Raw genomic sequence first — 10,616 nt, forward strand, 5'->3', positions numbered from 1 at the left:
ATCTTTCTTTTTGTCATAACAATATGTATTCTTAATGATATACTTATTATTTAAATAATACACTTTATTTCAACGTAACTCAATTAAATTAAATTAATTTACACAAAATGAAAAAGGACAACATTAAATACTAATCTAACCACTTGAACAGTTAGCTAAGTTAACTTTTAAAATTATAATATTTTCTTTACTTTGTAGCCGTACATATTAAAAAAATCGAAGTGAAATTCTTCTACAAAGAGACACACAGCGGCCATTTGATCACATCACAGAACGTGAAACAGAAGATCAACTCGCTGGACATCTGACGTGTAGTAGAGTCTGTGTAGTGTTGACGTGTCTCTAAAGCCCTCTCCTCCCTTCAGTTCTCTCGCTTCTGTCTTTCTCTCTTACCCGGGCGGCGAAGCGCACCGGCAGGGCTGTACTATCCACTTACAGCTCGCTGGGACTCCAGATATTGACCGTGATTTCAGGGAACCGTCACCATGGGGAGTGAGTAGATGGTTTTGAAGTGTTTCTCGTATGTTTAATAGAGTTAATTAATGTAATTCTGCTGTTATATCACACTCGAGTTCTGTTAGCATTATTAGCATGCTAGCCAGACAGCTTTCTTTGATTTGGGACCTGAAAGATTGGTATCAGATTCGTGTACTTCTTCACATTTATGTAGATCTATCTTTTACTGCAAGTAAAATGTTTCTCAATTCCTCTATGTTTGGTTGTGATTCGTGTGTGAATTAACATTTAACGTTATATTGCTTTTCCGGTGATTGAATGGTAGCGGGCAGCTATTGTTAGCCTGTTAACGTTAGCTACTTTCTTTACACATCTGCATGGCTTTGTATTATTACAAAATTGTAAAGGACACCTTCAAAAAAAATAATTAAAAGACATTTAACGGCTATTGGCATACCAACTTGTTTAGAGTTTAGTTGGATTGCCAGATCAGAGGAAAGGGGTCAGATATAACCCAGTCTATCAAATAGGCATGCTGGTTAATTTAATCTAATTGTGTTTAAGTTAACTTGTTAATTATTTGCCACTTCATGAATACGCATTACACAGATTCAGAGAAATCGTTGTGTTATTAGGACTGTTGTACTTTAAGTATTATTGTTTAAAATGTCGAAACTGTGAGTTTAGCCTGTCAGTTTAAGGATGACGACGCTTTAGATTGGACAGCATCTCCCTACTGTTGTCCTTTGGGAAGAAAGTCTTTTCGTCCGTTTTTCGTTAATCTCAGTATAAACAATTTTCTCCTCATAATGAGGGGTTAATATGTAATTTTGGAATATGGTTCCGTATTTATGTTGCATTTAAGGAAATTGTAATTTTTTAAAAATTTTATGGCACCAAATCAATACTTTGTGTAACATTTCTCTTGTTCTTCCATTTCTAGTTAAGTTCTTAGAGGTAATAAAACCGTTTTGTGCGGTTTTGCCGGAAATCCAGAAACCAGAAAGAAAGGTATGACATTGTACACCACAAATATGTGGTATTTTTTTTAAATTAGATTACACATGTAAAAAGTAAAACCTGCATTTATTAAACCCATGCTTATGCTTGTCTATCAGATCCAGTTCAGAGAAAAGGTGCTATGGACTGCCATCACATTGTTCATCTTCCTGGTTTGCTGCCAGGTAAGTTTGATTTCTCAGTGTATGAAAACTGCACTTAAGTACTTACTAATGCTTAAGTGGTCCAAATATATTCAGTGTAAAAAAAAGTTAAGAGCTCATTTAATGTATTGTTTTTCTCCATATCTCAGATCCCGCTGTTTGGGATCATGTCGTCAGATTCAGCAGATCCATTCTACTGGATGAGAGTCATCTTGGCCTCCAACAGAGGTAAGTCTGTTTCCTTTACATGCAAGATTATGAATTTGTGGTTTGCGGTGTTCAATTCACCATTGATATTATTGGTCTACACTACCACCTAATACTCATGTTCATAGCTAGTTTTTCAAGCATGTAATATACACAGCTGTTCTAAAGTTTGGGTCAAGAGAGAGAAATGAATACTTTTATCCAGCAAGGATGCATTAAATTGATCTCAATTTTTAGTAAAGACATTTGTAATTTTACAGAAGATTTCTATTTGAAGTAAATTTTGTTCTTTTGAACTTTCAATTCTTCAAACGATCATGAAAAAACTTTTCAACAATATTATTAAGCCCCACAACTGTGTTCAGCATTGATAATAAGAAATGTTTCCTAAAGCCCCAAATCAGCATATTAGAATGATTTCTGAAGGATCATGTGTCACTGAAGACTGGAGTAATGATGCTGACAATTTAGCTTTGCATCACTGGAATAGAAGCATAAAATAATTCTTTCAAAATCATTTAAAGTCTTATTGAGCCCAAACCGAATAACTTTTACCAAGTTTGAGTAAAAGCAGCTTAGGCCATTTTCATCTATGCTCAATGATTACCTATAATTTGTAAATAGAACGTACGTTTAGTTGGTTCTGTGGTGTTCTCATGATGTCAGGTATTGGGGGTTGTCCATTTTATTAATGACCGTGTTTTTCAGGTACTCTGATGGAGTTGGGTATCTCTCCCATTGTGACCTCTGGTCTGATCATGCAGCTGCTGGCTGGAGCTAAAATCATTGAGGTCGGAGACACGCCTAAAGACAGAGCGCTCTTCAATGGAGCTCAGAAACGTGAGATTTTGTTTTATTTTTAGTTTTTTGCATTTAAATAGTTAAATATTATGGAGTTATGGATTACAGTTATTATAATGATGGTAATGGCAATTATTTTAATGTTTTTTCAGTATTTGGTATGATCATCACCATTGGCCAGGCTATTGTGTACGTCATGACTGGAATGTATGGAGACCCTTCAGAGATGGGTGCTGGCATCTGTCTGCTGATCATCATTCAGGTAAACCATGCTCAAATAGCTATTTTCCTGGGCTTGTGATTAGGGAGTTTGTAAATTAATAAAAGACTTGATTAAATCTGTGTACTCTTCCTGTAGTTGTTTGTGGCCGGTCTGATCGTGCTGCTGCTGGATGAGTTGCTGCAGAAAGGTTACGGTTTGGGCTCTGGTATCTCTCTCTTCATCGCCACAAACATCTGCGAGACGATCGTATGGAAGGCATTCAGCCCAACCACAGTCAACACTGGCAGAGGTATGATTTCAGGACACTGTACTCATCTTGTTTTAAACCATTCTTTGGCAATGTAGACTGAATTCTATTTGTGCATATTCAGGTACTGAGTTTGAAGGAGCCATTATTGCTCTGTTCCACCTGTTGGCCACTCGTACTGATAAAGTACGGGCTCTGAGAGAGGCCTTCTACCGACAGAACCTGCCCAACCTCATGAACCTCATCTCTACAGTCTTCGTCTTTGCCGTTGTCATATACTTCCAGGTCAGTTTTTGTCATATTGCTTTGTTGCAAATTAATTAGAGCCATAATATGCAAGACTTTTTAATTTAATAATAGAGTTAGGGCTGGGCGATAAAACAGTATCGGTATTTATCGACGCTACACCATTGTCGGTAACGATATAAAGAAATTTTTGATATAGCGCTCGATATTTTCGTTAAAATGCATGCGCTTTGCTGGCGTGACCACCACAACGTTGCCCAAAATCAAAATGGCAAACGTAATGAAAACGGAACTAAACTGCGCTACTCATTAATTTGTGATTCGCGGACATTTTATCAGTTTGGATCAATGTCAGTGCAGCGCGAGCCGATCTTGATCAAGCGACACTGTTACAAAACAGCGCTTAGACATCCAGAAAAGGAAACATTTGAGCATTTAAATTCGCCACAGAAGTAATAACATCGCTACGAGATCTAGTGAGAAGTATTCACGTTTCTCTGATATTAACGGATCAAACAGCGCTGACGTGGAAACCAGGAGAAACATTGTGCTTTGAATGACCTAGTTATAGACTTTAAGTCCACAGATCAGCAACATTCACCATGGAAGTTTAGCAGAATAGTAAAATGTTTTCAAGTAACAGTACGTCACAAATGTTTTTCCAGCACTTCAAAACTCCAATATTATCATATTTATGTTGTTTTTATTGTGATTTACCAAAACATTATTTGTTCATCCTTCAAAGATTACCCCAAAGATGTAGGAAAACTCCTTTATAATTATTTTAAATCAAGGAAATTTCTCTGTCATGTCTTTTTGCTAAATCGAAAACGTACCTAACCGTGACACCACTGTGTCCTATCAAACTGAACCGAGAATTTTGTGCACCGGCACACCCCTACTTATTACAGAAGTTTGCCTTGATTGTTCTGCGTTTACGCCTTTACATTGCACACATTTTGTAATATTTTATTTGTTCAATAGTGTTTCTTTAACGCTAACTTTTTTATCTTAATATAAGACATAAAGATATTTTTGTTTTTGACTGCTAAAACTAATATAATTTGTAGTTTGCCTTAATTATGTGGATAAATAAATTAAAAAAAATCAATAATTATCGTCAAAATTAAATTTTCAGCTGCACACCCTCAGAATCAACTACTTGATGAATATAAGACTATACATGTACATGTTTTTTTGTTCATAATGTCTTGATAAATATTTTTTTTATTTTGTAACTTAGCACCTTTAACACTTGTATTGGTTTCTGTTAATTTAATATTGTATATTTATTTTTCTTGTTTTTAATTGTTTTGTATAATGCTTTGGCAATATTGTACATAAACACAATCATGCCAATGATTGAAAATGAAAACGGATTAATGTTTTGTACAGGGCTTCAGAGTCGACCTGCCCATCAAGTCTGCACGTTACCGTGGCCAATACAACACATATCCCATCAAGCTGTTCTACACCTCCAACATTCCCATCATCCTGCAGTCTGCTCTGGTTTCGAACCTTTACGTCATCTCTCAGATGCTCTCCACCCGCTTCAGCGGGAACTTTCTGGTCAACCTCCTGGGAACTTGGTCTGTAAGTGTCACCAATGCTTTTTTTTTTTTTTTTAAGTGTACCATATATTGAACTTGACACTATATTTATATTGCAAATCCAGAGCATGTTTATTGGAAACAGTCTGAAAACAAGTTGGATATAGAAAAGAAAAGCTTCCTCAAAGCATATCTATTTTTTGTTGTAGGATACATCATCTGGTGGTCCGGCTCGTGCCTACCCTGTAGGTGGTCTGTGTTACTTTCTGTCTCCTCCGGAGTCCTTTGGTTCTGTGCTTGATGACCCAGTTCACGCAGTGATCTACATTGTATTCATGCTGGGATCCTGTGCCTTCTTTTCTAAGACCTGGATTGAAGTTTCTGGATCATCTGCCAAAGATGTGAGTCACTAGCTCTTGTTCATTTATCAACACTTTATTTGATTACTTGGTATGAAGATGTAATCGGTGTGTGTGTTTTAGGTGGCCAAGCAGCTGAAAGAACAGCAGATGGTAATGAGGGGACACAGAGAGACCTCCATGGTTCATGAACTCAACAGGTGAGCTGCAAACACACTTGCTCTGTAAGCTTAGCTTGTAAATACTTGATTATCAGGACCTTCATTCACCTCACGCTTTCTCTTTCTGTTATTCAGGTACATCCCCACAGCAGCAGCATTTGGTGGACTGTGTATCGGAGGCCTTTCAGTAATGGCTGACTTCCTGGGTGCCATCGGCTCTGGAACAGGAATCCTATTGGCTGTTACCATCATCTATCAGTACTTTGAGATATTTGTTAAGGAACAGAGTGAAGTCGGCAGCATGGGAGCATTACTCTTCTAAACAAGGACATTGACAAATCACACTCACATACTTGCTGACAACTTGTAAAACACTTTTATTATTTTTATGATTGTTGTCTTTTCTCTTTTTTTGTGTGATTTGAGCGTTAAAAATAGTCTGTCACGAGCGCCGTCTTGGGAGAGCGTGTTCTTAGCCTCTAGTTCAGGCCGAGTTTGTTCTCCTATTTGTCAGAAGTGGCTAAATGTTTCTAAAATTCAGTGATGAAGCTGAACTTCAGTGATGGGACAGAAAAGATGGACTCTGTGAGCTCTGACTAGGAATATTCAGGAATTTTCCCTTTTCATCAGTCTGTCCTTCCTCCGTTTCCATGAATCCCTTCATTCACCGGTTGCTTTATTTCCTGTCTGAACCTAGTTACACCTGGTAAAAGGATTTGCCAGAAAGTATTGCTATTGTTGGATGTGATTTACTCAACCATGCCAATTTTGTCTCCACACACACCAACTGTCTCAGTTTGTCAGTCATATCAATCTTATATGTGTAGTTAACAGGCTTTTTTTTTTGTCCATAATAGCTATCGTTTAATGTAAGGCTCATAACTACTCATACCATATTTAATCATAGAAATAGTGATGGTTTAGTAAAAGCTAGAGGTCTGAGAATCAAACAGAGGTTCCTGGTTTCCAGTCAGCAGAATAGCTGGTCAATTCTATACAAGACAGCACCACAACAGCATCACAACAGAGGACATGCAATACACAGTGTTGCACCAATAGTGTGGTGTGTTTTTTTTTTTTTTTTGTGTGTGTGTGTGTGTGTGTACAGAATACATCAGTGAGGGCTTCTTTGGCAGACAGAACTGGTTACACCTAAAGTCTGTTTACTTTCTAAATTAAGCCCTTTTTACTGTATCATTGGGTGTCTGTATATATGACATGACATTTAATGCTTTGTGCAACCATGTAAAATAGACCTTTTTTTTTTCTGACTGTAAAAAGTAATGTTCCGAACAAATATATTCAGCAAAGACTGATCATTCTCAATAAAAACTCATTTTTTGGGGAGATAAGTTTGTTTCATTTGTGACTGTTAGAATGGCTAAATAGACCTTTAATGATTAAACATGGCTCAGATTACTTATTTTGGCATTTGAAATTAAAATTTGAATTATGCAGGTTTTCTGTAAAATGTCTGAAGTACTTCACAAGCCCTCTGCATTGTGTTAGTTATGTAATACTGAAAGAGAATTGCCATGTTTATGGAACTCAAGTATAATATGGTTTATGGCTTTTTCCTTTACTGAAATTTGGGCAAAAGCTGTTGTATTTGTTAGTGACTTATGTTGTTTATTCATATTTAAGAGTACTGTTCGTTTCATAGACTCCTTTTAAGTTTCACAACAATTATAGTAAAGTAAAATGCTTTCCAAAAACGCTCACTCAAAAGAATGGGTTTATTCTTTTTTTGCAGGCATTCTGAGAGGCAAAAATGTGGGACCCTCGTCTACTGTATATGACGTCATGTTTTTCAGTTGATGTCCCATGTCCTCTCCGGTCTTTTACTGTCTATGCGTGCGACATGCGCCATGCGGGGAAAGATTGACAGGAGGACGGATAGATCAAAGTCTCTTTCAAGTCTTTGGGATAGACTACGGTTAATCGTTGTTGGTAATCCGGGCTCTTTGATACCGCAATATAGTGATAACAAAGCGCCTTAAAATCAGCGCAAACATTATTTCTGCTAAATTTCCTTTACAAATTATACGTAAAAAGAAATGACTGCAATCAACGGGGAAGGTAATACAGAGTAAATTCCTGAAATATGTGCGGTATTTGTTGTTCTGTTTTTCTGTTGTCTGTTTACTCGTTGAGTGTCAGTAATGTGAAACATGAATCTAGCCATAAGACCAGTGATAGCGATGATGACCTTCTCATAATAGCGCGAATACTGTGACATGTGCGATTATTGTATTTGATTATTGTTATTTGATTATTTTTATTTCAAGAATTAAGCGTTGTATTCCCTGTCAGAATAACACAAGTGACGAATATATTAACTGAAAAATGTTATACATTTTATTCTAATTCTAGAATAAATATATTCTATTCTATTCAAGGAAAAGCATCATTGTCCACACCACAATAATATTTTTTAGACAGAAATAACATTAACATTACACAGTGTAACAAAAATTAACCGTAAGAAAATTTAGTGTGATGGGGAAATCATGTGTAAATTTGAATGTTGACCTTGGAAGTAGTTTTAACTCAATTTTTTTTTTTTTTACAAATTAATACAATTATTAACACCAGTGATATGAAAAAAAGGGACAGGTTTTCTTTTTAAATAAATAGCTATTATATATTACTTATTTACTAACTAACTATTAATTGTCTTCATGAACTCTTTACAGGGAAGGACCAAGTTATATTTGTTACCAAGGAAGAGCATGAAATTCCTAGCACTGTGGAACTAGTTGAGGAGGACTCAAATGAGGACAATGAAGAAAAAGGTGAGTGGAAACAGGAAGAAAGTTAGTTAATCTGCGAATTATATAGCGATAGAAAGAAATAGGCTACTTCCTTCTTCAGATTCAGTTTAAAACTTTATATCTTATATAACTTTATATCTATTTCACTATCTCTGTGTATTCAGGTCTCATCTTGCCGACTGGTGAAATAAATTGGGATTGTCCGTGTTTAGGGGGGATGGCAAGTGGAGTATGTGGAGAGCAGTTTAAGACAGCATTCACCTGCTTCCACTTAAGTCAAGAAGAGTTGAAGGGCTCGGACTGTCTGGAGCAGTTCAGAAGTATGCAGGAGTGTTTTGGTCAACATCCTGAACTGTTCCCTCAGGAAGATGATCTTCAAACTGCATATCCTGGGCCAGACTCAGAGCAAAAGCAAAAAGATTCCCCTTCTATCTCTGACTTCAGCACAAGTGAAGAGTCTGGCCCTCTGTCTTCACAATTGCCCATAGCTACTTAAAACTGTGGGGAACCAAACTCCATCTCATATTCCACATATTATTTTTTACTTAAATATATTTATATCAGTTTTTAAGATGAGACATTAAAAGGGAGACAAGGACAATGTTTACATAAATGTAGAAAGCAACATTACATGGATTATATATTTTTTCAAAACGTTTTATTAGTTTAAATGACATCCTAATATTGAAAAAAAATGGTGAGAAGTCCAGAGAAATAAAGCATATAAAGGATGTTTTGAAAAACTTTTTGTGTGTGTATACCATCCTCGTATTTATAAATAAGTTTGAATTGTGTTCATTTTTATTTTTTATTGTCCTTTTTATTTTTTGTGTTCTATATTGTTCCAACAAACATCTTAATCCAAGTGTAACTTTGTTACATATTGACACACATTATGTGTGAAAGTGTGATTTTAAATCTACAGAGACAGTGTCAGTGACTCAGTGTGTCAAACATGGTGCTTGAGATTACAAGTGTTTGTATGTACAATGTGAAATCATATTTTGATTAAAGATTATAGACACATCTATTATATAGGTTGCCCATTTAAGAATAAATGTTCATATCTGTTTGTGCTTCTTTAGTCAAATGGTATCCGTAAAATGAAGAAAAGTTTATGAAACAACATTCATAGTGGGTGCAAAAGTTTGAAATTACATGAAAAGATTCAAAACATTGTCTGTATGTGTATTCCACAAAACAGATTAAGGTTGGGTATCGGTTGGGTTTGGGGTTGAAACGAAACTCCACACACTTTGTCAAAAAATAATACCCTTTTATTTACAGGGCCAAACTGGACACAATATTAACTTAAATCTTTTAACATTATAAATACAAGTGACGTATGGTAATAATAAATAAACCAATATAAAATAAAAATTCACATTTACATAATATAAAAAAAAACAATATTGTATCAAACAATGGAATAATACTGGAGATTAATAGAGATTACTACCAGGGTAATCTAATCTCGACATGGCTCCAGGTTCCCATGTTTAGTCTGCTTGAACCAGTCATGTAAATTATCTGGTCGTTGTACTTGTGCTAGTTACGGCAGTGCTTAGCTTGGCGAGTTTGGTATTTCGTTGCCACTGCGTCAGCTACGCAGCGTTGAGAGAACCTATGAAAGAGAACGTCTCCGGTTATGGTGTAATATAGCTCCTTGCGCTGCCGACAAGTTTCCTTTTTGTTTTTCACATTTTCTAATTGACTTCACATTATATGTACATCTTTTGGAACAAACTAAAAGCAAGTAAGCAATGAAAACATGTAATGCTTTGAAAGCACTGGATTTTAAAGGCAGGGTAGGTAGAAATTCCCCAAAATACTTTTTTCAAAATTTGTTTAAGCTGTCTTTATATATCAATGCATAATTAAAATGTAAGTACTCTGGAAAATAAATTATACCAATCGAGTTTCTCTAGTCCTATCAGGACTGTAATAAAGACAGCTCATTATTCCATTCGGGGACGAAAGAAATGATTGGCTGGGGCCACTGTCACTCTCCCTCGCTACCATGGATACCACCTCTGCTGATACAGGAGCAGCCCAAATGCGCGCACCCGTTTGAAGAGGCACCGAAGCTAGTAATAATAATAACAATTATGGCAGAGAAAGAACAGTCAAAATTCTCAGTACCTGCATATAGGGGCAGCGAAGTCAAACAAGTTAAAAAAGGAAGACAGTATTTGAAAAGGCTATGAACAAAAAGTCTTTGGATAAATCAAGAAATCATACAAGAGTCAATATCGGCGTGGCTTTCCAGCGGTGGAGACTACTGAGGGATCTCAAGGGGCTGAAAAGTGACTCCATGATGGCTTTATTTCTGCTGGACAGGTAATCTTGCTGTTTTCATTTTGATGGCATTTACTTTTTTCATGAAGCATGTATCACTAGAACACCTAGCTACCTAATATAGCTACCTA

General features: G+C 36.2%; 2 protein-coding genes across 3 annotated transcripts; both read left to right on the forward strand.

Moving 5' to 3' along the window:
• Positions 1-291: 291 nt before the first annotated feature.
• sec61a1a (SEC61 translocon subunit alpha 1a) lies at positions 292-6,760 on the forward strand. The gene is made up of 12 exons (XM_077198316.1): positions 292-492; positions 1,400-1,467; positions 1,575-1,640; positions 1,769-1,847; positions 2,535-2,666; positions 2,780-2,889; positions 2,986-3,139; positions 3,222-3,382; positions 4,739-4,936; positions 5,103-5,294; positions 5,376-5,452; positions 5,549-6,760. The coding sequence occupies exons 1-12, from the start codon at positions 486-488 to the stop codon at positions 5,733-5,735; spliced, it is 1,431 nt and encodes a 476-aa protein (XP_077054431.1). The 5' UTR covers positions 292-485; the 3' UTR covers positions 5,736-6,760.
• Positions 6,761-7,186: 426 nt separating this feature from the next.
• On the forward strand, positions 7,187-9,259 carry chchd4b (coiled-coil-helix-coiled-coil-helix domain containing 4b). 2 transcript variants are annotated; one of them, XM_077198319.1, is made up of 3 exons: positions 7,187-7,492; positions 8,110-8,208; positions 8,352-9,259. In XM_077198319.1, exons 1-3 carry the CDS (start codon positions 7,471-7,473, stop codon positions 8,681-8,683), a joined length of 453 nt encoding a protein of 150 aa, XP_077054434.1. In that variant the 5' UTR covers positions 7,187-7,470; the 3' UTR covers positions 8,684-9,259. The 2 variants fall into 2 exon arrangements, with proteins under 2 accessions (XP_077054434.1, XP_077054435.1); XM_077198320.1 differs by having other exon boundaries at positions 7,319-7,492; positions 8,400-9,259.
• The last annotated feature ends 1,357 nt before the right edge of the window (positions 9,260-10,616 follow it).

This window comes from Siphateles boraxobius, unplaced genomic scaffold (assembly GCF_051911475.1).
Source record: "Siphateles boraxobius isolate OS27281-9 unplaced genomic scaffold, OSU_SipBor_1 41, whole genome shotgun sequence".
In the NCBI taxonomy this organism is placed as follows: Eukaryota; Metazoa; Chordata; class Actinopteri; order Cypriniformes; family Leuciscidae; genus Siphateles; species Siphateles boraxobius.

Bases quoted from the DNA above. Each gene is read 5' to 3' on its own strand.
- sec61a1a (XM_077198316.1), top strand. The intron at 2,890-2,985 runs GTAAACCATGCT...CTCTTCCTGTAG, and splicing joins GTCTGCTGATCATCATTCAG to TTGTTTGTGGCCGGTCTGAT. The intron at 5,453-5,548 runs GTGAGCTGCAAA...TCTGTTATTCAG, and splicing joins ATGGTTCATGAACTCAACAG to GTACATCCCCACAGCAGCAG.
- chchd4b (XM_077198319.1), top strand. From the start codon at position 7,471: ATGACTGCAATCAACGGGGAAG. The intron at 7,493-8,109 runs GTAATACAGAGT...AACTCTTTACAG, and splicing joins GACTGCAATCAACGGGGAAG to GGAAGGACCAAGTTATATTT. The intron at 8,209-8,351 runs GTGAGTGGAAAC...CTGTGTATTCAG, and splicing joins TGAGGACAATGAAGAAAAAG to GTCTCATCTTGCCGACTGGT.